General features: G+C 39.0%; 2 protein-coding genes across 9 annotated transcripts in view; both read left to right on the top strand.

The window, feature by feature from the left end:
* The window catches only part of LOC126073312 (translation initiation factor IF-2-like), a 69,271-nt gene extending 42,633 nt beyond the window's left edge, over nt 1–26,638 (top strand). The window contains exons 2-4 of one of the 8 annotated variants that reach the window (XR_007516715.1): nt 9,633–9,687; nt 16,001–16,044; nt 22,450–26,638. Coding sequence is in view for 6 of the 8 variants with exons in the window: in XM_049879857.1 (XP_049735814.1) it covers nt 21,607–21,684 (78 nt within the window). In the remaining 2 variants the exon portion in view is untranslated. Of the gene's footprint in view, nt 1–9,632; nt 9,688–16,000 lie in introns of all 8 variants that reach the window. The other 7 variants (XR_007516716.1, XM_049879857.1, XM_049879858.1 and 4 more) reach the window with 7 other exon arrangements.
* Nucleotides 1–26,687, top strand: part of LRRC8B (leucine rich repeat containing 8 VRAC subunit B) — an 87,668-nt gene that overhangs the window by 41,816 nt on the left and 19,165 nt on the right. The window lies entirely within an intron of this gene.

Here is a 26,687-nt window from a genome sequence, read left to right as displayed (position 1 = left end):
CAGAAATTGGGTCTCCTGACACCTAGCCAGGTGTTCTTTCTGTTAGGCCATGCTGCCTTGTAGTCTTGATCCTTCTATGCCACAGTGAGGTTACTTTTCATCATTTAAACAACTAGGCACGTTGCTACATTCCCTTCATCCTTCAGTGTAGCCCTATAAAAAAGTAGAACAGCTTTTTTCCCTTTTATTAAATGAACTCTTATTTAATATGGCTAACTGCTTTTATCCACTGATGCATTGGATGAACATTTCGACCGTTTCAACCCCGCATATCCAGAGACCAGAGAGGTAACAAGACAGTCCTACAAAAAGTAAGTTTATTATAAAAGACTTAGGCCATTTTTTTTTTCTTTTTAAGTGCAAGCAGCCAATAAGTCTGTGTGCTGTCACTAAAGCAGAGGCTTGTAATTGTTCTCCATTAGCCACGCCCCAACACACACGTCATCTGTCCCCTTCTCCCTTTCTCTCCTCTCCCGCCCCATCCTCCCTCTCCAGCCCCATTTCACATGCCCTGTTATTCTGTCCTTGATGCCTTCTGGTAAACTGATCTCTTGATAAAAGCAGATTAACAAGAGGATCGGTTACTTTCCAGATCCATCTAAAGCCTTTGGGAAATGTCATAAATCTATAGGTGTTTCAGTATTATTTGAGAAAAGAATGATCTCACATGTGTGCTTTCCTCTCTGGTCACTAGTAGATTTTTTTTTTTTAATGCCTTAGGTTCACGTATAGCAATTTATCTAGTGTAAAAGAAGACCCAAGGCTTTTCTGGACAAGAGATCGCAGTCATCTCTCCCAAACCCTTCTAATGCAAGGTGACAAGCAAAACTGATAATTAAATATTTAGTATTTATTACAGTAATCAGTGAATTATGGACAAAGCAAATTTGACCCAGTGACATTCTATTTAGTATGTTTTCTAGTACATTGGGGCCCACTGGACGTTGAATCTGTGTAATCCATTTATGCTCATTTGAAAGCAGTCAGCAGTTTTCCTATTTTACATGATTATAGGTTTTGAAACATGGCCATTTGTTTGGGTGATACTGATCATCTCTGACTTGCCTGGAGCATGAATCTTAACTGAGAGGTAGTATATCAAAAAGTGGGGATTTTCCTGCACACGTTAAGCTTATAAAGATGTTTCATCACCCTGTGTTGTTTTGATTTCATAACACTTTGTCTTCCCTGTGGGCTGTATATTAAGTGATTGAATGAGTTATATTTCACAACACTTTCTAGCAACTGGAATCATGTGATATATTGTAAAATCCCACATGCAAATCACTAATTTAGGTGGAAAACCAAACCCCCTAATATCAAATCTGGTTCCTGTTTACAGGATCATGCTTTAAAGCCAACCTTTAAAGGATTTATTTCAGATAACACCGCTGCTCTGTTAATAAATTACCATTCTGGGGAGCTTACTTAGTACCTGCTGCTATGCTATATGCTAAGTGTTTGATTTCCAGTTACTTTATTTAATTCTTAAAACAACTCTACAGGTCAAAACCATTATTAATACCCTTATTTTAGAGATAAGAGAATTGATGCTTAGATGGTTTATCAAAGATCAAGCCAGGTGGTAAGCGACAATGTCAGAACCGGATCTTAGCCTTTCTTCTGCACACCCTTCCCTGTCTCTCAAACCCCACTGCCATCAAGTTGATTCCAACTCATACCGACCCTGTAGGACAGAGTAGAACTGCCCCATGTGGTTTCCAAGGCAGTAAATCTTTACAGAAGCAGACTGCCACATCTTTCTCCCATGGAGCGTCTGGTGGGTTTGAACTGCTGAACTTTCAGCACATGTTCATCTGGTTTTTAGGATAAAAAGTGGGCCTAACACAGTAATTAACTTACAGAACTCATGTGGAAATCCTTTACTAAATGATTCAGAAAGAATGTCATATTTTGGTGATATGGTATTTATTTTAACCACATTTTAATAGGCATGCCAAGAAGAACAGCCATGTAAAACATTATCATTTCAATGCACATTAAACTTAGGTTATTCATTTTGTCGTTAAATTGGCGGGTAAATGTTTCTCTGTAAGAGGTTGTGCAACTGGAGTACCTCCTGGCCCTGGCTGTCAGGTCAACCATAATTACTTAATAGGCCAGCAGGATAGAGGAAGCCCTTGTTGATTGTTTCACTAGATGGAATACTAAGTAATAAGTTAGAAAAACTATGTAGATCTCATTTTTAAGTTGTCTCTTAGTGTCTCTAGGTGGCTGTAGATTTTAGAAATGAGATGTCATATTCTATATTAAACTCCTTTTTATATAGCTCATTGAAGAGGTGGTGTAGCAGATGGCTCTTAGTCAGACTTGGTGTGAATTCTGGATTTGCTTTGTGAGCTTGGACAAGTTTGTTAGTTTCTCTGGTCATTAGCTTTCTCACCTTTAAAGTTGAGATAAGAATACCTACCTCACTAAGCACACAGTAAATATTAGCCTTCCCCTTCCATCTCCCACCACCCTTCCTTTCAACAAATAATTATCGAGGATCTGTTATATGTCGAGTACTGTCTTACATACTGAATTTTTCTAAGGGCTTAAAGGTAAGTGAGGCAGGAGGGCATCTAGCCAGGTATTTGTAGTGCAGTTTTTAATAGAAGTATGATGGAGCTACCACGCACCCCCTAGATGCTGAAGAAGCATAAGAAGTAGAGTACCTAATTTCTTTGGAGGGCAAGGGGGAATAGCAGTGTTCATTTTAGACATCCTTTGTGTTTAAAAGTCATTTAATGCTTGGTGAACGTGGGGAAATCTTTGCATTGTATTGTCAGAAATTAGCTGAATTGTTGGTGGTTGAGTGGCAGCATTCTCACCTCCTGTTAGGGAGACCCTGATCGATTCCTGGCCAACATGCCTCACGTACAACTGCCACCCATCTGTCACTGGAGATTTGTGTGTTGGTATGGTGCTGAACAGGTTTCAGGGAAGCTCCTAGACTAAGATGGACCATGAAGAAAGGCCTGGCAGCCTACTCCTGAAAATTAACCAATGAAAATCCTGTATATAGATCGCAGTGGTCTACTCTGCAACTGATCATGGAGATGGGACAGGACCAGGCAGCATTTCCGCCCACTGTGCATGCGGTCACCATGAGTTGGGACCAACTTTACAGCCCCGAACAGCAACAGCAAACACAAGTCTGATGTGGCAATGCAAGGCAGGTTGATTTTTGTCAGTAGGTGGAGAGCATGTTACAGCTGATGTAGCATTCTTTACAGCAATCACTATCAGAAGTTATTGATTTTATGAGACAAAAGCTAACCTAGGATGGCCCATATTACCAGCATGACCTTAGCTCACAAAGTTCTAAAATCACAATGTTTTAAAGTACTTAACATGTGGCAGGCCCTGGGAGACAAGAATGGTCCTCACCCTCCCAAAGCTCATGGTCTTGGAGGAGGGGAGACAGGACAACAAGCAGGCACAGAACAGCATGCTATGGAACATCCTTGTTTGGGGGATAACTTGATACTTCTACTGGTCCTGGTATTATTCTTATTGCATTATATGAAGGTTAACTTCTGCAAAAGAATAATTGTGCAGTCATAATTTGATAAGATTTAAGGTCATTCTGTGTGGCCTCTATCCAGTGGTCCATCGCTGATTCAGAATGACTCACAGTTCTTATAATGCAGCCAGTCATGCTGAAATTGACAGCAATTCTCCATTCAGATTTGTGAGATGCCATGTTTGGTGGGTAAGCTGGCAAATATGAATTTTCCTCCTATCTTAGTGAAGGGTGAACATTTAGCCTCTGAATCTCTGCATCTGCCATGGGGTGGTGGAAACGCTGATTGCCCAAGGCTCTGTTGGCACCACTTGCTTTGCCACTCGTCTAGACCCATCTCGTATGTGCACTGACTGTGTTCACAGAGCTCTCTGAGAGCCAGGCCTCCTCTTGGATACCCTTGGTTACTAACTGAGTGGTTCATCTTGATCCGGTGTCATTTATTTGCACAGTAGTTATTTACTAAATATTTATGGTGCAGAGAAGAGCAAGACAGAGCTGTGGGCACACGACAAAAAAAAAAAAAAAAACCTGTTGCCATCGAGGCGATTCCAACTCATGGCGACGACCTGTGTGTCAGAGTAGAACTGCTCCATAAGGTTTTCTTGGCTGTAATCTTTACGTAAACAGATCGCCAGCCCTTTCTTCCATGGAGCCTGCTGGGTGGATTTGAACTGCCAACCTTTAGGTTAGCAGCCAATTGCAAACCACTTGCATACCCAGTGACCTTGTAGGAACTCTGTTACTCTGGATAGGCTAAAGATTTAATGCCTCTTCAGACTGTCATTTTTAAGAGGAGAGGCTAAAGCACTGTATGAAAAAAGTGTAAGAAAAGAGGCCCCAAGTGTGCTAACCAAAAGGTTGGAGTTTCAAGTCTACCCAGAGGTACCTCGGCAGAAAGGCCTGATGATCTACTTCTAAAAAAATTAGCCATTGAAAACCCTATGGAGCACAGTTCTCCTCAGACACACATGGGGTTGCCATGAGTCGGAATTGACTACAACAACTGGTTTTTAGTTCCCCCTTTTGCCAGTTGATCTCAACTGACCAAAAGGAAAATAGCAGTCAGACTCTTTACCTTTTCCTTCCCACCACATTCAGTACCTTCCCTGAGACAAGTTCTGGTAAATACTGTTTTTTGTTAATCTAGTTAAATTTCCAGACACGGTTCATACCCATTTGATGATTTGCTACGTGGCTGCTACCATAACAGCCAGGCCCTTAATCTAGCTCTGGAAAGTGACACTGTGATAGATCTTGGGGATAAAGACAAAAAAGATACTACCCCAGCCCTCAAGGAACTCAAGGCAATAGCTTGACATGTACAATAAAACAGTATAAAGGAAACATTGGTAAAAATGTTCTAGGAATACAGATGAGGGAGCAGTGAATTCAGTCGGTGGCAGTCAGAGGAGGCTAACATGAGTGAGTCCATCTCATCTGGGGTGGGACAGATGATAAAGTGAGGTTTCCCTGTATTCATAGTTGTTGTTTTTTGGGGGTGGTATTCATAGCTTTGGTGACATCCAAAACCAAAACACCCAGTGCGATGGAGTCAATTCTGACCCGTAGCGACCCTATAGGGCAGCGTAGAAGCCCACTGGGTTTCCAGAGCTGTAAATCTTTATGGAAGCAGATTGCCACATCTTTCTCCCTTGGAGCCACTGGTGAGTTTGGACCACCAGCTTCTCATTTAGCAGCCAAGGGCTAACCACTGCACCAGCAGGGCTTCTCTTTGGTGAAATAACCCATTGCTGTGGAGTCGATTCCGGCTCCTAGCGACCCTATAGGACAGGGTAGAACTGCCCCATAGGGTTTCCAGGGAGCACCTGGGGGTTCAAACTGCTGACTTTTTGGTTAGCAGCCATAGCTCTTTAACCACTATGCCACTAGGGTTTCCTTTGAGGAAATAGGAAACTTTAAGTAACCTAAAGCTGTGGAATCGCACAAGGTGGGAAGGAGTATGATACTGCGTTGATTCTTGTCATACCTGATCTGCAAAATGGTCAGATGACTATGCATTTAACATCAGTTCTTCTGACCAGAGCTCCTTGACTTATTGCTAAATCGTTCCTCTAAGATTTTATTTGTCACTTAAAAGACAGATTCAACCAAATGGAAAACCATTCTGATTCCAAAATGTTACAGTAGCTCTTTGCTTTACTACAAAGGAGTTTGTTTTGCCAGTCTTCACAATCTCCACTGACCAGAAGGAAATAAGAGCACCCAGACTTCTCAGCTTTCAAAGTGAAAGCCCTGGGGCACTTTGTTTTTCTGCCAGAAAGCTGAGTGCCCCCTATTGTTCCTTAATCCTCAGTCACTTGGGAGTCTTTCCTTATATGGCCACCATTAGGAACCTTCTGAAAAGAGCTCTTTGAGAAAGAACAGCATTCTTAAATGCTTGTCATCTTCAAATTTTCTAGAATGATTTTTTTTTAGATCATCCTGGGAATTGACTTTGTTTTTTCACCTAAGCATAAGTCTTTATTTTCTACATTGTATCTTTTTTCTCCCCCTCCCTATGGAGTTGAGTTTTTAAGTTAAAATATATACATCTTGCATCTTGACTCTGGGGAGAGAAAAATGTTTTTTGAGGGTAGGGAAAACTAGTTTTGTCACATTCATTAGCATAGCAAGCAGAACCCATTGAAGCCACTGCCTGTCACAGCAGCTGGGTCTGTCAGAGTTTCTGTGACAGTCAGCATCCTTTTTTATCCTGCCTGATATGGTCTATTTATTCTATTTTGAGAATCATCGTCATTTAGTATTTTCACATTTCATTCTTCCAACTTGGTGCTTTTGTGTGCTGCTGGGGAGGAAGAAAAGCCATAACTTTGTTATAGTTTCTAAAATTAGTTCAAATGGTTTGGTTTTAGTCTGGATGGAGAAACTGAGCTACATATTGTTGTTCCTTTTGTTTGACAGCAGTGGCTTTACCCTGAGATGACAGGTTGTCATTATGAGAAAGCTTTCATTAAGTTCTACATTTATATCTTCTCAGCAAACTGTTCCTGTGGTTTCAGTAAATGTTAAATAGAAAAGACACATGAAACTGGCTAATAAAGCATGTTGGGAAAACATTCAACTCAACTCAATCAAAGAAATGCAAAATAAAGCAACAATAAGATCATTTTTCATGTATGGAATTAGCAAAGTTTTTTTTTTTTTTTTTTTTTTTTTAATGCTGATTCCAAAATCTGGTGAGGGTGCTATTTATGTATTGTTTATAGAAAATAAAATTAATATAATCTTTTTGAGAAATAATTTGATGTTATGTGTATCAGGGATCTTAACAATGTTCATGCTCTTGACCCAGTACTCTCACTTTTGAAAGCCTGTGCAAAGGAAAGATATGAACAGAGTACAGAGATGTTTACAGTGTTGTTTGTAATAAAAAGTTAAACTCTGAGATTCAGTAGGGAAAGGATTTCATAAACTATGATATATCCACTTCTGAGCTGTTATACTTCCATTACAAATGCTATTTAGAGAAAAATGTTATAATAACTTCAAGAAAATCCAATGATGTAAGAGGGAAAAGTACACGATTCTGCCATTGAGTTTTATAATGGCATAATTGTGTAAAACAAGCAAGCCAGCAAAAAAAAAAAAAACCAGAAGGAGAAAAGTATTCCAAATATTAAGTCTCCCCTCCACCATCTTCCCCGCCTTTTTTAAAATTTTTATTGTGCTTTAAGTGAAAGTTTACAAACCAACTCAGCCTCTCATACAAAAACCTATATATGCCTTGCTATATACTCCTAGTTGTTTTTTTTTTTTTATATACTCCTAGTTGCTGTCCCTCCAATGAGACAGCACACTCCCTCCCTCCACTCCCTAGTTTCCTGTCCATTCGACCAGCTTCTGACCCCCTCCGCCCTCTCATCTCTTCTCCAGACAGGAGCTGCCCACATAGTCTCATGCGTCTACTTTATCCAAGAAGTTCACTCTTCACCAGTATCACCTTCTACCCCATAGTCCAGTCCAATCCCTGTCTGAAGAGCTAGCTTTGGGAATGGTTCCTGTCTTGGGGTAACAGGAGGTCTGGGGACCATGACCTCTGGGGTCCTTCTAGTCTCAGACCATTAAGTCTGGTGTTTTTATGAGAATTTGAGGTCTGCATCCCACTGCTCTCCTGCTCCCTCAAGGGTTCTCTTTTGTATTCCCTGTCAGGGCAGTCATCGATTGTAGCTGGGCACCATCTAGTTCTTCTGGCCTCAGGCTGATGTAGTCTCTGGTTTATGTGGCCTTTCAGTCTCTTGGACTCATAATTACCTTGTGTCTTTGGTGCTCTTCATTTTCCTTTGCTCCAGGTGGGTTGAGACCCATTGATGCATCTTAGATGGCCACTTGCTAGCATTTAAGACCCCAGATGCCACTCTCCAAAGTGGGATGCAGAATATTTTCTTAATAGATCTTATGATGCCAGTTGACTTAGATGTCCCCTGAAACCATGGTCCCCAAACTCCCACCCCTGCTACTCTGGTCTTCAAAGCGTTCAGTTTATTCAGGAAACTTCTTTGCTTTTGGTTTAACCCAGTTATGTTGACCTCTCCTGTATTGTGTGTTGTCTTTCCCTTCACCTGTAATAGTTCTCATCTAGTATCTAATTAGTGAAAACCCCTTTCCCTCCCTCCGTCCCCTCTCTTGTAACCGTCAAAGAATATTTTCTTCTCTGTTTAAACTATTTCTTGAGCTTTTATAATAGTGGTCTCATACAGTATTTGTCCTTTTGCAACTGACTTATTACACTCAGCATAATGCCTTCCAGATTCCTCCACATTATGAAATGTTTCATGGATTCATCATTGTTCTTTATTGATGCGTAGTATTCCATTGTGTGAATATACCATAATTTATTTATCCAGTCATCCGTTGATAGGCACCTTGGTTGCTTCCATCTTTTTCGTATTGTAAACAGTGCTGCAGTGAACATAGGTGTGCACATATCTGTTCATGTAAAGGCTCTTATTTCTCTAGGATATATTCCAAGGAGTGGGATTCCCGGATTGTATGGTACTTCTATATCTAGCTTTTTAAGGAAGCGCCAAATCGATTTCCAAAGTGGTTGTACCATTTTACATTCCCATCAGCAGTGTATAAGTGTTGCAGTCTCTCCACAACCTCTCCAACATTTATTATTTTGTGTTTTTTGGGTTAATGCCAGCCTTGTTGGAGTGAGATGGAATCTCATTGTAGTTTTGATCTGCATTTCTCTAATGGCTAATGATGGTGAGCATTTCCTCATGTACCTGTCAGCTGCCTGAATGTCTTCTTTAGTGAAGTGCCTTTTTATATCCTTTGCCCATTTTTTAATTGGGTTATTTGTCTTTTTGTAGTTGATTTTTTGCAGTATCATGTAGATTTTAGAAATCAGACGTTGATCGGAAATGTCATAGCTAAAAACTTTTTCCCAGTCTGCAGGTAATCTGCTTACTCTTGTGGTGAAGTCTTTGGATGAGCATAGGTGTTTGATTTTTAGGAGCTCCCAGTTATCTAGTTTTTCTTCTGTGTTGTTTGTAATGTTTTGTATACTGTTTAATGTTTATGCCATGTATTAGGCCTCCTAGCATTGTCCTCATTTTTTTTTCCATGATCTTTATCGTTTTAGGTTTTATATTTAGGTCTTTGATCCATTTTGAGTTCATTTTAAAATGTGCATGGAGTGAGGTATGGGTCTTGTTTCATTTTTTTGCAGATATCCAATTATGCTAGCACCATTTGTTAAACAGTCTGTCTTTTCCCCATTTAACTGACTTTGGGCCTTTGTCAAATAGTCTGTATTTTTTATAAGAACCATAGATGATTCCTCCTGTGGGTTTTTCTGTCTTTTATTTGTAAAATGGGTGGGACTTTAGGATTAAATTTTAACTTGGGACAGCGATTTGCTTCTCTCTCTGGGTATTAGTTAACAGCTTTCGTGAGAGGGCAGAAGATCTCTTTAACAGCTTTCACTTATTATTTTTTTAAAGCTGATTTGTTGTATATTTCCTAAAGGCATTATAGATGTTGGATATTTTAGAGCCATGTAAGTGAATAAATTGTCTTTCAATCCTGGATAAATTGAGTAAAATATAACAATGTGTTTATGGTTTCTTTTTAGGAATTTTTCAAATAGAAAGTAATTGCAGAGTTTCCGGTTGACCAACATTCATAGGGTAAGATTAACATTCTGAATTGCAAACACATGGTGAAGATAATTACAATTAGGTTGGTAGCTTGGGGCAAATAAGTACTGAGTAGAACGAGAAGAGATTTCTGTTCTTACAGACCTTTTGAGTAAAGTCCCTTTGATGTTTTTAAACCATTTTATAAACAGAAAATTGAACCTGATACACTTTGGTACAATGTCATCTTCCTGTCCTTTATGAGTTTCTTGAGTAGGAAGCATATATGGGTGTATATTTGATATTTGTCATTTATTTAAAGTTCTAAGAAATATAATATCTATGAGGAACTTAAACTTCATGTCAATATTTATCCTCATTTTTATTTAAGTTAGCATTTGTAATCTCACTTTTGAAAGCCTGTGTAAAGGAAATATATGAACAGAGTACAGAGATATTTATGGTATTGTTTGTAATTAAAAGGTAATATAAGATTCAGTAGGGGAATGATTTCGTGAACTATGGCATATCCACTTAATGAGCTATTTTTTATACTTCCAGTACAAAGGGTGTTTAGAGAAACTTTATGATAACATCAAGAAAATCCAATCATATGAGGCAAAATACATTTCCATAAGTAAACCATGGCCATGCTTTCCTTAAACAGGCAAATCAGAGAAATAAGCAAGCCCTTAGAGCCCTGGTGGTACAGTGGTTAAAGTAGTCAGCTGCCAACCAAAAGGTCAGCGGTTCAAACCCACTAGTTGCTCTTTGTGAGAAACATGTGGCAGTCAGCTTCCATAAAGATTTACAGCCTTAGGAACCCTATGGGGCAGTTCTACTCTGTCCTCCAGGATCGCTGACTTGGTTTCACCCCAACAAACAGTAGCTTTATGCTCTGTTGGTGCCTGCAAATCATTCTTCTTTCATAGTTATTCTTTATAAGATTAATCTTAAATTAACTGTGTGGCAGAGTTTTTGACTTTGACATTGTCCGTGATGAACTTGTGCACTGTATTAAATAGCAGGACTCTCTTGTTTTGTTAGTGCAGCATGTGTCGTAAATGTGTGTCTTCCAGCTCTGAGAGTCTGGGTGAAGCAGGATGAGGACAGTGGATCTGTAACCTACAGCATTCTGAACACCCTTCGCTTTATAGATGGTGAAGGTCCTTTGACTTCTTGGGTTTATCCGCATTCCCCTGCTGATTCACTGAGTTGACTGTAAACTTCTAAAAGCTGTTTTCAGATCTTGCCACCCTTCTCCTTATGGTTGTCTATCACTCAAGTGATTATTCTCAGTGGTTATCCATCACTCAAGGACTGTTATCGAAACTCTTTGCCTTGGCTGCATGCTGTCACTCTTCTACTGTCCCCAGACTTATGACATTCCAGCCAGAGCACTTTCTTGTCTGATCGTCATACATGCAGAGCTTGTAGTTCTTTCTGCCTGGAATGACCTTTCCCAACATCTTCACATGGCTGCTTCTATTTAGATCTTCATTCTAATGGTGTTACCTCAAAAGAGATCTCTGTCCATCCAATCAAAAGCAGCTGTGTATTCTTTATAGCATTTCTGATCTTACCGTGTTTGTATATTTGATTATTGTCTCTCTTCCCACCCTACAGAGTAAGCTTCATGAGAGCAGGGATCTTGTCTGTCACACACCTATAGTACCCTAACACTCTGAACTCCACTTAGCATGTAGTAGGCATTCTAAATATTTGTTGCGTGAAGGACTAAAATCCGGACCTCTCTAATAAATGCTACCATTCAGCAGTGTTCTCACCAATGCTGTTTGGGCATTTTGTTTACTTAGAACCAAATGTAGGACTTACAGGTTTGGCCCATCATCCCACTCACTTTGGCAATGGAATGACAGTACTAGATAGTGATGCCAGCTTTCAAGTACACATCTTCTTTCCACAATAAGATTGTAAATCCCTTGAAAGGAGCGACAATGGAGTTCTGTTGGCTCAGTGGTCAAGAGCTTTTGGTCGGCAGTTCAAATGTACCAGCCACTCCTTGGAAACCCTGTGGGGCAGTTCTCATCTGTCCTATAGGGTCACTATGAGTTGGAATCGACTCGATGGCAACGAGTTTGCTTTTGGTTTTAGTCTTGTGCTAGGTGCATTCCATGATTGAGTGGATACCAATGTTAGTTTTTTAGAGTAAGAATTAAGTCTAGTGGGTTAATCTATATTTAAATATATCTAGATTGCACTTGGTTGCCTGTCTCAGAGTTAAATCTCTCTCATTTTGATTTGTACTAAATATATATATGTTGTTGTTGTGTGCCATTGAGTAAATTCTGACTCATAGCAACCCTGTATGAGAGAGTACAACTGCCCCAAAAGGTTTCCTAGGGAGCAGATCGGCAGATCTTTTCTCCCGATTAGCCACTGATAGGTTTGAACTACTGACCTTCTGCTTAGCAGCCTAGCACTTAACCATTGTACCACCAGGGATCCTAAAGATATATATATGTTTAAAGTGTTCTGGACTACATTTAAGTCTTCACACCCCAAAACCCTGTTTTATTTTTAGGCTAGGTGCTCAGAATCAATGCTGCCAACCTCCCAGTTATTTTAAAACTAGGAGACTTGGCCATAGGGCGTATGTGCTACAGGCAGTCCCTGGGTTACAAATGAGATTCATTCCTAACTGCGTATTTAAGTCTTTACGTCGAATTTGTAAGTAAGTCAGAACAGATGCACATGGTTCTTATTTAGCCTTACTTCAGTGCAAGGAAAGGCTTGAAGCCTGTGATTTAAAAGCTGCAGTGCAGCAAGTGAAGGTGATTGTGATAAAGAATTTGTTGCCAGTAGGGGCTGGAGCCCTGGAGGGCTCAGTGGTTAAGACTTCAGCTGCTAACCGAAAGGTTGGCTGCTAACCAAAATGTCGGCAGTTAGAATCCACCAGCCACTCCTTGGAAACTCTACGGGGCAGTTCTACTCTGTCCTATAGGGTCCCTATGGGTTGGAATTGACTCAGCAGCAGTAGGTTAGGGGTTGGCTTAGCCATTTCAAAATGAGGGCAAATTTACATAACATTAAAGGGCAAGCGCGAGCGAGGTGTTGGTAAGTTGGGATGTTCATAAGCCAGGGACTGCCTGTACTACCGTATGACCATAGAGAAACCACTGAAACTCCTCGGAGCTTTAGTTTCCTAATTTGTAAAATAAAGAGTTGGACTCTGATCCCTAATGTTCCTTCTAGCTTTAATTAGTTGAGATGATTCTGCTCTTGAGAGAGGTAGGTCACCTGTGAAAGAAGTAGGAAGAGTAAATGGAAAGAAGGGAACGGTGGTGGTTCAGTGGTAGAATTTTTGCCTTCTGCGTGTGAGACCTGGCCTTGATGCCCAGCCGACGCACCTCAGGCACAGCCACCACTTCTCTGTCACTGAAAGCTTGTGTGTTGCTATGATGTTGAACCGGTTTCAGTGGAGCTTCCAGACTAAGATGGGCTAGGAAGAAAGGCCTGGCAACCTACTTCCAAATATCAGCCAGCGAAAACCCTATAGATCACAATGGTCCAGTGTGCAACTGATGATGGAGATGGCACAGGATCAGGCAGCTTTTCATTCTGTTCTGTGTGGGGCCGTCATGAGTTTTGGGGGCTAACTCAATGGAAGCCAACAGTGACAACAACAAGTGGAATTATAATCTCTGCCATCAGCCTGTCATTTGAGGGGAGAGCATGTATGATTCACAGGAGACTGCACAGGATTTGGTCCTACTTTATTTATGCCTTGCCTCCTGGGCAAGTCAGGAAACTATTTTCATTAACAATGAAAGATGGTAGACAAGGGTTTGAGGTTGCCTCTGCGACTACCTTCTGTCTAAGAATTATCCAGTCACTGGTGCTTATGCTCCAGTGTCAATAGCACACTAATGTAGCTGCAACTACTTTCATTTTAAATATATTCTAGACAATTTGGTAACTTACTAAAAGCATCAAAGAATTGAGAGCCCTTTTCCTGAAACAAAAATTACCGTCTAAATTAAATACATGATGTATTCCAAAACTTCCAGAAACAAGGAAAAGTGAAGCAGTGTTCCTTAAAGTTCAGAACAGCTCAGATTAAATTAGGATTTGTAGAGTTGTTTCCATGGTATTAAATGTAATATTCAGTAAGTTTCTCTTAGGGCCTCCAATGGTTAGGATAATTTTCCTAATATTTAGAACACTATTTATGATTGTTTCACAGGCTTATTACCATTCTACATCTTTGAGAAAGAAGCTGCAGAATGGTAGTTATACGTCTCTATTCTCCTTTAGTTTCTCTGTATTATTTGACCATGTCAGACTCTTTCCTTAAAATTCTTTGGTTTCTGTGCCCAGAAATACCCTGCTTCTCTATCCCTCTGAACTCCTCCTTGCCTGATAATCCTATCTCATTTGATATGCAAGTAGTCCCCAACATACGAGAGTGTCCATTCCAATGACTGCATCGTAAGTTGGTTCTGACGTAAGTCGAATACCTCATTTTTGTTTTTTTAGTTTTCATTATTCCCATAGTCTGCTATCTGGCAGTGTTTTGAACAGTAAATCATAACATTGAATATCTGAGAATGATAACATCAGCAAATTATGCACTGCAACATTGTATGTAGTACATATTACTAATGATAAAAAATATTAAAAAAAAAAGCAAAAAAAGAGACAGTCATAAATGTGGTTCATAGTAACTCGAATATGTTCTAAGCCAGGACTACCTGTGTTACCTAGGGGAGAGAGATTCTGTTCTTCACTCACTAAATTCTTTTTTTAAAAAATTAATTCATTTTTGTGGCACTATGTACTGCTTGGAAACCCTGGTGGCATAGTGGTTAAGTGATACGGCTGCTAACAAGGGGTCGGCAGTTCGAATCCACCAGGCGCTCCTTGGAAACTCTATGGGGCGGTTCTACTCTGACCTATAGGGTCGCTATGAGTCGGAATCGACTTAACGGTAATAGGTTTGGGTGTTTTTTTTTTTTTGTATCTACTGCTTATAGTCCTGGTGGCACAGCAGTTAAGAGATTGGCTGCTAACCAAAAAGTCAGCAGTTAAAATCCACGAGCTGCTCCTTGGAAACCCTATGGAGCAGTTCTGTTCTGTCTTACAGGGTCGCTGTGAGTCGGAATCAACTCAAAGATAACAGGTTATCTACCACTTCAATGCTCATATCTTCCTATGAGGGATTAAAGATAGCTGCAAGTACTTTGCAAGCTCCTCCCATGAAGTGATAGAGTCTGTTTTCTCTCCCTTTGTATCTGGGCTGGCCTTATTACTTTTTTTGACCAATAGAATGTGTCAGAAATGGTGTTGCCTTAGTCATCTAGTGCTGCCATAACAGAAATACCACAAGTGGATGGCTTTAGCAAAGAGAAATGTATTTTCTCACAGTCCAGCGGGTTACAAGTCCAAATTCAGGGCATCAGCTCCAGGGGAAGGTTTTCTCTCTCTGTCAGCTCTGGAGGAATGTCCTTGTCCTCAATCTTCCCCGGTCCAGGAGCCTCTCAGGCTCAGGGACCCTGTGTCCAAAGGATACGCTCTGCTCCTGGAGCTGCTTTCTTGGTGGTATGAGGTCCCCAACTCTCTGCTTGCTTCCCTTTCATCTCTTGAGAGATAAAAGGTGGTGCAGGCCACACCCCAGAGAAACCCCCTTTACCTTGGATCAGGGAGGTGATCTGAGTAAGGGTGGTGTGACAATCATACCCTAACCCTCTTAACATAAAATTACAATCACAAAATGGAGGACAACTACACAATACTGGGAATCATGGCCTAACCAAGTTGATACACACATTTTTAGGGGACGTAATTCAATCCACGACAGGTGTGAAGTAATGTCCAAGGCTGGGCTTTAAGAAATTTGGAGCTTCTGCTTTTGCATGCTTGAAATATTCTTTCTTAGAACATAGCCACCTTGCTGTGAGGAAGCCTAAACATCTACATGGAGAAGAGGCAAGGCCCCTGGCCAGTAGCACCAGTTGGGCTTCTAACTAGCAGCCAGCACCAACTGCCAACCATGTGAATGAGGCATTTTGGACCTTCCAGCCACCCCAGCATTCTAGTGATATCGTGTGAAACAGAAGAAGTGCCTGATCATCCCACATAATTATGAGAAATGGCGAATCACTATTTTAGCCGCTAAGTTTTGGGGTGGTTGTTACACAGCAATAAATAACCAAAATAAAAATTGGTACTGAGAAATAAGATGCTGCCATAATAGAAACCTAAAACATATGGCATTAGCTTTGGGACCAGGTGGCAATGGAGGCCTGAAGGGCGGTAAGAAGACTATTAATGGTGACTGGAAGGGCAGTGATGAAATTTCTGTTGGAGGTTGTAAAAAGGCACCCTTGTTTTATATTGACAGAAAAATTGGAAAGACTGTCACCTACAGTAACATGGAAAAAAAAGGTAGGAATTAAATCTAATGAACTTGTGTATATAGCTTAGGACACTTCCCTGCAGAACGTTAGAAATGCCAATTGAATTTATTTTTTTAGCCACCTATAATTAAAGTATACAAGAAATGAATTAAAGAAGGAATTATTTAGACTTTAAGCAGAATTTAGAAGAATTATTTCCAATCCAGAACTTTCTAGGTTGGGGAAAAAAATTTTTTTTCTTAATTCCCAGCTCCTCTACCCAGCAGTTGGATGGCTTCAGGTCTAAAGTTCAAATCCAAAGTATTGCCATTAAAACTTGATCTCAGGGTGAAACTCAAATCAAGGGCATAGAGATAAGACCCTTTTGCAGATTTCAAATATATTTAAGTCAGTACCTCCTAAACCTTCTCAGCTAGATGGAAGGGCTTCTAAGAATAATAAGGGTGTTGTCTCACAGCATCCTGACTTGCAGTCCAAAGTAGAGAGGCTACTTTGTGGGCATATTCTTGTCAACAAAATTTGTGAGTATAGCTTCTTTCTAATGGAATGAATCACAGTAAGCTTCATAGGAAAACTGCAAAGTTTTTAGTGGATTTTTATTATCTTGACCACACTCTTAGACTAAAAGAAACTGAAATGGTTCAAAATAAAAAGAGCTTTTTGGACTCTGATTCTTAATGTGCAAGAGGTGGACTGAGAAAGCCACTCAGCTGCAAACAGGGGCCATTTTTTTTATGGAAAAGGAAGAATGATTCAGAATGCTGTGCCAAGAATTTACAGGGTAGAGCCAAGATCCAGTGATATCCACTCTCAGAGAACAGAACTTCACCCTAATCAACAAAATTCCCTGACTCCAGAACAAGGAATTGGCAACATGTGCCGAGCTGGATTTCAGAATTTCTATGAGCCAGTGACTGCTATGTGTCTGTTAGCCGCTTTAGTGCCCTCTTTGGGTGAAGTGTCTGTTCATTTCCTTTGCCCATTTTTTAATTGGATTATTTGTCCTTTTGTTGTAGAGGTGTTGGATTTTCCTGTAGGTTTTAGAGATTAGACCTTTGATTTGTAATAGCCAAATTTTTTTTCCTAGTCTGTAGGTTCTCTTTTTACTCTTGGTGAAGTCTTTTGATGAGCATAGGTTTTAATTTTTAGAAGATCCCAGTTACCTAGCTTATCTTCTGGAGTTTGTATGTTGTTGGTTATGGTTTGTATCCTGTTAATGCTATGCATTAGAGCTTCCAGCATTGATCCTATTTTTTCTCCTATGAACTTAATAGTTTTTGATTTCATATTTAGGTCTTTGATCCATTTTGAATTAGGGTATGGGTCCTGTTTCATTTTTTTGCAAATGGACATCCAGTTTTACCAGTACCATTTGTTAAAAAGACTGCCTTTTCCCCATCTGATGGATTTTGGGCCCTTGTCGAAGATCAAGTGACCACAGGTGGATGGATTTATATCTGGGTTCTCAATTCTCTTCCATTGGTCTGTGTTTCTGTTGCAGTACCGATACCAGGCTGTTTTGACTACTGTAGCTGTATAGTAGATTCTGAGGTCAGGTAGTGTGAGTCCTCCTACTTTATTCTTCTCCAATAGTGCTTTACTTTTCCGGAGCTTCTTCCCTTTCCATATAAAGTTAATGATTAGTTTTTCCATCTCTTTAGAGAATGTTGTTGATATTTGGATTGGGATTGCACTGTATTTGTAAATTGCTTTGGGCAGAATTGTCATTTTCACAGTGTTGAGTCTACCTATCCATGAGCATGGTATGTTTTTCCATTTATGTAGATCTCTTTTGATTTCTTGCAGTAGTGTTTTGTAGTTTTCTTTGTTTAGGTCTTTTAGATCTCTGTTAGGTTTATTTCTAAGTTTTTTTTTATTATTATTATTACAAATGGTATTGTTTTCCTGATTTCCTTTTCATTGTTCTTTCTATTAGTGTATAGGAATCCACCTGATTTTTGTATGTTTATCTTATATCATGCTATTCTGCTGAATCTCTTAGTTCCAGTAGTTGTCTCGTGGAGTCTTTTGGGTTTCCTGTGTGTACTAACATACCATCCTCAAATAGGGACAGTTTAACTTCTTCATTGCCAATTTGGATGCCCTTTATTTCTTTTTCTTGCCTTATTGCTCTAGCTAGGACTTTCAACACAATGTTAAATAGGAGTGGTGATAAAGGGCATCCTTGTCTTGTTCCTGTTCTCAAGGGGAATGTTTTCAGCCTCTTTCCACTAAGAATGATGTAGGCTGTTGTTTTTGCAAAAATGCCCTTTATTATGTTGAGAAATTTCCCTTCTATACGTATTTTATTGAGAGTTTTTATCAGGAATGGGTGCTGGACTTGTCAAATGCCATTTCTGCGTTGATCAAGATGGTCACGTCATTTTTTTTCTTTCCTTTTATTTATGTGTGGTGGATTATGTGGATTGGTTTTCTAATGTTGAACCATCCTTGAATACCTGGTATGAATCTTACTTGATCGTGGTGTATTATTTTTTTGATACGATGCTGAATTCTGTTGGCTAGAATTTTGTTGAGAATTTTTGCATCTGTATTCATGAGAGATATTGGCCTGTAATTTTCTTTTTTGTGACATCTTTGATTTTGGTATCAGGGTTATGCTGACTTCATGGAATGAATTCAGAAGTATTACTTCTTTTTCTGTGTTCTGAAATAGTTTGAATAGTACTGGTATAAGCTCTTCTCTGAATGTTTGGTAGAATTCTCCAGTCAAGCCATCTGGGTATTGATACTATTTCTGCCACCATATTTTATGTTGGGTGACAGATGCAGGTAAGTTGTTTTGTCAGTTCATGGCTCTCTGTATTCAAGTAGTCATATCCAGGGCGTTATACTTGAGGATCCTTATCTGCACCTAGATCTGATTTAGATGAAAAGATCCTGAGCTTGTTGCCATAATAGGATGAAACTTCCTGGTTACTTGGGAGAGGGTGAGTGTGTTTTGGGTGTGTTTTACATGTAGGAGGAATGCAAATAATTTATGGCCAGATAGTCTAGACTATGCTGATTTACAGATGTCTGCAAATTTTTTGCCCCTCCTCTCTCTTTGGTTGGTTTGGTTTCTCATTGAGAGGTAGAGTCTTTCCCCTCCCCTTGAATTTAGGCTGACCATGTGATTCCTTTGACCAGTGGAATATGGTGGACAGGACATTGTGACTTTTCCAAGGCTATGCTCTAAGTGATCCATAGCTTTTACTTTTGTGCTTGGGATGCACCTTCTTAGAAACCACCCACGATGTTATGTGAGGAGACTCAAGACCCATGTAATGCCTCAGATGAAAGGAGTTATGAGCCAGCAGTTAGTAGCAACAACCAGCTTAATGGATGAAGACATTTTGGACCTTCCAGCCATTTTATGTGCCAACCGACACCATATGAAGTAAAAGAAACACCCACAAAACCACGAGAAATAAAAACATTATTGTTGTTTTAAGCCATTAAGTTTTAGAATATGCAGTAACCATTAGCCTATCTGTATCCTGCTGAATTCTAGCCTCCACGTGGGAAAAGCTCTATTATCCTGATTACAGCTTGTCTAAATATCTCAGTGGTTTTTTTTTTCTGCCTTCCTATTCTTTCTTTTTTTTTTGCATTTGTGTTCATTCATTCACTTATTGTGCAAATATTTACTTTGCACTATGTGCTAGAAACTGTAGAAGATACTATAATAGCATAGGCTCAAAATCTGAATCCATTTCATTCCTGCTTCTCTCTGGACCTTTCTATCTGATGTCTGTAGGTAGTGTTAAACTTTTATTTGCAGTGACTATTTCATTCTTTGCCCTCTTTTCAAACTTACAGCAAAATTCACCCTTATTATTTCTTGCCCACATGATTTAAACAGCCTTTCAACTGGCCCCCTTGTTTCTAATCCCTCCTCTTTAAATCCATCCTGCAAATCTCTGTAGGTCAGTGACTCATTCTTCTACTTTCTCACTTAAGTCTGGTGGGTTTAGGCAGGAGATGGTAGCTTTGGTTTGTCGTCTGTGGAGTGGGGCCGAGGGTGGGGGAAATCCTAAAAATATAGTGCAACTTCCAGGAAGACTTAAAAGGTAAGTATTTTCCCAGATATTTTATTGCCTTTCAATCTTGTGAACTTTCTTCTCCTGGGGAGATTTTGGTGAGGGGAGGGAAGGAGTAGGATGTAGATTCTAGCCTCATCTAGACCAATTAAATCATTGTGGGGTAGGGCCTAGGTTTAGGTTTGGTTAAGACAGAACTGTGATCTTGGATTTGTGGTTCTCAGAAAGTCATCCCTGGACCAGCAACATCAACATTAACTACGAACTTGTTAGAAATGCACATTCTGTCCAGATAAACTATAAGACCATTTTGCTCTGAACATTGTGCTTTTTGGAAGAATTCAGTCTGTTTTGGGGAACTGACTCCAAAGATTAGACCAAGAGCTATGTCTAGGTTAAATCAGTAATTAGTTTAATTAGTCTTCAAGACAGTGTCTTGTGACATCTGTCTAATGCTTGTAATCAAACTGTCACCTTGCTCTATTGAAAATTATGTATCTTAAAGAAACTAGGTTCTCAGAGAAGACTGACCTCATGACTCAGACACTATTTTGTCTTCTGCTTCTGAGAAAGTGACCCATGACTGTTAGTAGGTAAACCAAGGAGGGGCAGCTTGATCTCAGGAAAAACACTTTTTTAAAGTTGTTTTAAATAGATTAACTGAAGACTTCCAACTGGAGAGGTCCATAGGTATTATCTTGCTAATCATGTATTCTCTAATGGAAACTTGGTTCATATGTAATTTTTCTGTACCATCTGTTTCCCCTAGACAAACTTTGTGTGCTCTTTATGGATATATGTTTTTGTGTGGTAGATCCAACTATATTAGTTTAGATGATCTCTTTTCAACTGACAGTGAATTTACATGGGCAGTTCCTTATTTAGATTACTGGTGAATGCATGGGCAATGCACTTTGGGAACTTTAGGATTACCTTTAGATAGTCATAGTAATGATGCTAGTAAATATTGGAAAGGTAATGTTAAATTGCTACACATTGTAAAATGAGAGTCAGAAGAAAACCCATTGGTTCAGCACTAAGGGTAGAATTGGTAGCTTTAATTCCTACTTATGATATTTTTATGATATAGTTGAATTGGAGAAATCTTTAAGAAATTTATCAGTTACTATGGAACGAATAGCAGATGAAGTTGCTAATGAGATAGAAACACAATAGCTATCTCTGACCTCATCAAAGCCAAGATGACATGAGATAGTAGAATAGCTTTAGATGTTTTATTAGTCCAAGAAGGTAGTCTGTGCTGTAGAATTAGACAGCAACCTACTTGGTTACACCCTGTAACACCCTCACAAACACAGATTTATTTGGCTGGTTGCCATCAGGAATAAATACATAGACTAGATCACTATTAAAAAAAATAGTAATATTCTTAGTCTACAAACTGATAATATTAGGCATAATAAAACTTATCGTCTATTATCTTACACACTTAAAACACGAAAGAAAGCTTCAGGCTAAAATGTTGATGTACATGGAGTCTGCTGTTTTTGGCAATGCTATTGATGAGAACATTGATCTTACTTAAGATCCTGGTGAAGAACCAGACGGAATCCAGTGAAAACCAGTACCGTGAGTTTAAAGAGCCTGCCATGGCCACCATCTAGGAGCTTGACTAAATCCAGGTATTAATCATCGATGTGTTATCTCCAATCTTCAAAAAAAAAAAAAAAAAGGAGGGAATGATCTAGGAGATAATATTGGAGCCACTATTCCCTATCCTATAATGTGACCCAGTTGGAGCTGGACTCACAAGGACCCACAAGGGGACACATCAACTAGGCCCCGAGGTATAAAGGCAATAGCTAGGATAATCTTGGAAAACATCTTTTAGGGAACCTTTCACATAAAAGAATGAAACAGCACAGATGACTCACATATATTCTACTCTTACCTTTTCCACTAGCATTTAGTGAATAGTAAGATTTGTTGGACCAACGAAGACCCTCCTGACTGCCATTACTGAAACCTATACCAGTGACTATTAAGAAAAACAATTCAAAATAGAGAATCATAGTGACTTAACATTTTTTATCCAGTCTGTGAAAAGATGAAGCTTTCAGTGATTTTACGCCTTTGTGATATTAATATATACTGATGATTCTGTAATGTTCTCGAACGCGGGAAGACATTAGTTCTGGTAGCATGCTTGTCTGTTTCCCACTTTTGCCTTTTTGAATATATGCTCAATACAACTTTCTTTCTGCTTTTAAAAAAAGCACATTCTGAGGGCTTAACCCCAATTTAATGAATCAGAAACTCTTGAGGATGGAGCCTATCACTGAGAATTTTAACAAGCTTTCCTGGTGATTTTTATGGACATTAACTTTGGAGAAACACTCTACAAGATAAATCTTTTTGTTCCCTTCCAGGTTTCCAGACTATGACTAAGTTTGGAAATGGTGTTTGTTATTTGAAAGTCACTGTACTGACAAGATCTGAAAGGATTGGTAAGGGGCCTAAAGAAACTTGTATATCCAGTGTCTTGCTAGTGATCGTTTAAAAGTACCTGAGGAATGCTAAATGCTTGTCATCAGATCTCTGAAGAGTGGCTCAAGCGGTTATTGAGTATAAAGAAAGGAGTCCTGGGGAGGTGCAAACAATTAATTTACTGGGCTGCCAACCAGAAGGTTAGAGGTCCCAGTCTACCCATAGGCACCTCAATTTGATGGCAACTGGTTTAGTACAGGAAACCCTGGTGGCGTAGTGGTTAAGTGCTACAGCTGCTAACCAAACGGTCGGCAGTTCGAATCCTCCAGGTGCTCCTTGGAAACTCTATAGGGTGTTCTACTCTGTCCTGTAGGGTCGCTATGAGTCGGAATCAACTCGACAGCACTGGGTTTGGTTTTTTTTTTGTTTGGTTTAGTATAAAGTGAAGCAAGTTAATCAAGCACTGAAGCATTTTTCCCCCAGAAATAATCAAGGATGTGAATTTAAATTGCAGTTAGATATATGTTAGACCCAAGAAACATCTTAACGAGAAGTAGCACAAAACATTTTGAAAAGACATAGGGTGATTTTTAAATCAATTTTCAGTGACAGTGGTGTAAAAATTCCCTATTTTGAAGTCTTTGGCTATAGCCCTGCCTGGAGTCAGAGATGGACATCTCTGAAGTAGCATCCAGTTCTCAGCACATAATGACTCTGAATCCTGGGTGATCGTCATCTGTTTATTTTTTCACTGGTTATTTTGGAAATGCTTTCAAAGTAAAATAAAGGCTACTGAGAAGTTAATATGCCTAACTTGAGTGTTGTTGTTCCAGCCTCAGAGAATTTGGGGTGAGCTTGTCAAATGAATTTATGTACTTGAAAAAGTTTTTATGCCATTTTAATGATGTTTAAAAACTAAAAGAATGGGATTAGGACCATAAAATCCCTTTCTCTTAACATTGTTTCCTTGATATAATTTAGTACATTTGTGTGTTAAAAACAGAGATCTGATTTGGATTGAGTCCTCATTGTTTGCTAAAATACGGTCTGGAAAAAATTTCCTATATATACAAACAGTATAAAATACAGTAATGACAAAGGACAACTATGCTCTTTCTCTCCAGTTAAGCACTTCAATTAAAAAAATTAGCATCATATAATGCATAGGAATGCTTGAGACTTTTCGTGCATCCTCAAATCCAGATGGTATATATTTAAATATTAAGTCATAGGTCAAAAAATGTTTAGAAGAAACTGTTTAGCTGAGGAAGAAGATTATATACTAGGTAACTGAAGGCATTGCAGAAAACTGTATTTGCGTTCTTGTTTTTCAAGAGTACAGTAGAACCCAGTTACAATATAGATGTTAGGGTAAGATTGGGAAGAAGGATGTGTAGTCGGCCTTTTCTTTAGGTCTTGAGAGCACTGAGACTGTGGCATAATTAATTGGATGGAATGAGGCAATGTGGTCTGGAGTGGACAAAGCCTGGGATTTTAGCCTGAGGACCTAGGCTCTAGAGATAATTTCATTTCTTACTGGTTTTGTCACCTTGGACAAAGTAACTTCTTTGGGCCTTATTTTTGTCCTAGGGTAAAATCACCACAAATTTATAGTAAAGCAAAAAAGAAAAGTTTTATTTGGCATGTGTTCAAAGAGGCAAAAGTGGGAAACGGACAAGCATGCTGCCAGAGCCATGTCTACCAAAGGCATGTCACATAATCATCAGTATATATTAGCATTACAAATGGGTAAAATCATTGAAAGCTTCACCTTTTCACAGATTAGCTAAAAACTGCTAAATCACTATGATTCTACATTCTGATCTGTGTTCCTTAATAATCACTGGTACAGGTTTCAGAAACGACAGCTAGGAGGGTCTTCATTGGTCCAACAAATATTACTATTTACTAAAAAAAAAAAAAAATGCCGTCACTTTGATTCTGACTCATAGCAACCCTATAGGACACAGTAGAACTGCCCCGTAGGGTTTCCAGAGAGCAGCTGGTGGATTCTAACTGCCCACCTCTTGGTTAGCAGTCAAGCTCTTAACCACTGTGCCACCAGGGCTCCTACTATTTACTAAACCCTAATAAAGAAGAGAAGAGTTGAAAATATCTGAGTCTTTTGTGCTCTGTTTATGATTTGTTTATGTGAAAGTTTCCCTAAAAGATGTTTTCCAAGATTGTCCTAGCTATTGTCTTTATACTTCAGGGCCCAGTTGATGTGTCCTTGTGAGTCCTTTTGAGTCCAGCTTCAGTTGGGTCACATTCTTTATGCTGAAGGATAGGGACTAATGACTCCAATTTTATCTCCTAAATCATTTTCCATGTTTATAAAATATGAAGAGTAATAATATTTATCTCAATGGATTGTTGTAAATAGGAAACAAATTAATGTAAGTGAAAAGTGCTATGAAAGTAGGAAGGCAGATATTAGATTATTCATAATGATCTTTATTTGGTCTCCTATTGTTGAGGAATTCATCAAAAAAATCTAAATTAGGTGATTAGAGATGAAGTGTGTAGTTTTTAAAAAGAGCAGGAAAACCTCTTTATAAATACTTAGAATAAATAACGGCGAACCTGTATTTCAGTTGTGGTCCTCTGACAGGTAAATTCATAATGGCTTGTCATTATGATTATTTAAAAGTATTACCATCAGTTTGAGGTTCATGGTCCTTTTCTCCCGGAGATACTGTTTTTAAAGTAGAAAATGTATTTGTAGTATTTAAGGGAAACTGCATTATGTAAGAAATATTTTGATGGCTGAGTAGCATGCTTGGATTACACAGGAAATTTTTTTCTGGCACATCACAGATGCAATGCCATAGAAGAATATGAAAAATGCTTCATACCTCCAAATGTCTTTACCATGCTCACTGCACATAAATGCACTCGTATTATATGTTATAAGCCTTTTAAAAATGAATTGTGAGTTTCAAATGTTTACTCCAGCGGTGCCATGTTAATTATGAGCGCACAGCTCGGTTGTCATACATATTAACTGTCCTTTCTTGCCAACAGAACAATTTGATACTGTATGGTGATTTTTGTATTTTTAGCAAGTAATGCCAACCTCACCCTACCTACGCACTCCCCCTCCCCCAGGTATTTCCGTAAGCCAGCTATGCTAATTTTCTTTTACAGCAACCTGTAAAAAAATTAGCATAGCACTTACAAAAATGGAGGAGGTGGTTGGCAAAAAAAAAGTGTAACACATGCATTATTTGCATAAAAATATGGTAATTTTAAAGCAGGCTTTGCACATGGATTGGTAAATCCCAAATAAATTTTAGACATGCCCAACTTTTTGATCTTTGAAATGACAAAGTCCCAAGATGATTGGTAAAAATATCCTAAATGCAATTTGGGATCAGTACTCTTAAATTTCAGGTGTTTAGTAAAGCAAAAATAAGATCATATCTTCACAGCAAATACAAAAAACTTTCCAGCAACTTTTTAGAGGTTGCATGGGCACTAAAAATACAATTTTCACACCTAATTAAAAAGATTCTGGTGTTTCAGAATTTTCTTACAGTTCAAACCGATCAATACATATGTAATTTAAACTATCACAAATGATTTTTTGAAGTAGATGTTTAGCATGGCTTTTAATAAACTTCCAAATTAAAAAAAAAAAACCTAATATAAAGGCAAACTCTATTTAAAAATAACATAATTTTGGCCATATTTCTCAGCTATATCTGAAAAAGTATATAAAATTTTGACTTTTTCTAGTAAAATTAGTAGGCTAAATTTTAGGAGCACTGAGGCTTATTTATATAGATGTGTGGTTTCTAATAAGGGTGCATGAATCATGTGGTTTGACAATCGTTTGACAGTCTGTCTGGCAAATTCAAGTAGGACCAGCTATGTATGAGGACAGAGTGAGAAATAAACACATATAGACTGTTTCAAAAAAGCGAAGTGTTGCAAACAGGATTTTAAAATATGTTCCATCTAAATTTCTGTAGAAACTTCTCTGAAATTGAAAGGGAGTTCAGGGAGTGAGTATGGTCTGATGTGTGGGTACCAAAACAAAAAAAAACCAGACTCACTGTCATCAAGTTGATTCCGACTCATAGCGATCCTGTAGGACAGGGTCGAACTGCCCCCATAGAGTTTCCAAGGAGCTGTTGGTGGATCCAAGCTGCCGACCATTTGGTTAGCGGCTGAGCTC

Source organism: Elephas maximus, chromosome 3 (genome assembly GCF_024166365.1).
Source record: "Elephas maximus indicus isolate mEleMax1 chromosome 3, mEleMax1 primary haplotype, whole genome shotgun sequence".
Classification (NCBI taxonomy): Eukaryota; Metazoa; Chordata; class Mammalia; order Proboscidea; family Elephantidae; genus Elephas; species Elephas maximus.
Note: the sequence above shows the minus strand (reverse complement) of the source record. Positions and strands in the feature narration are given on the sequence as shown.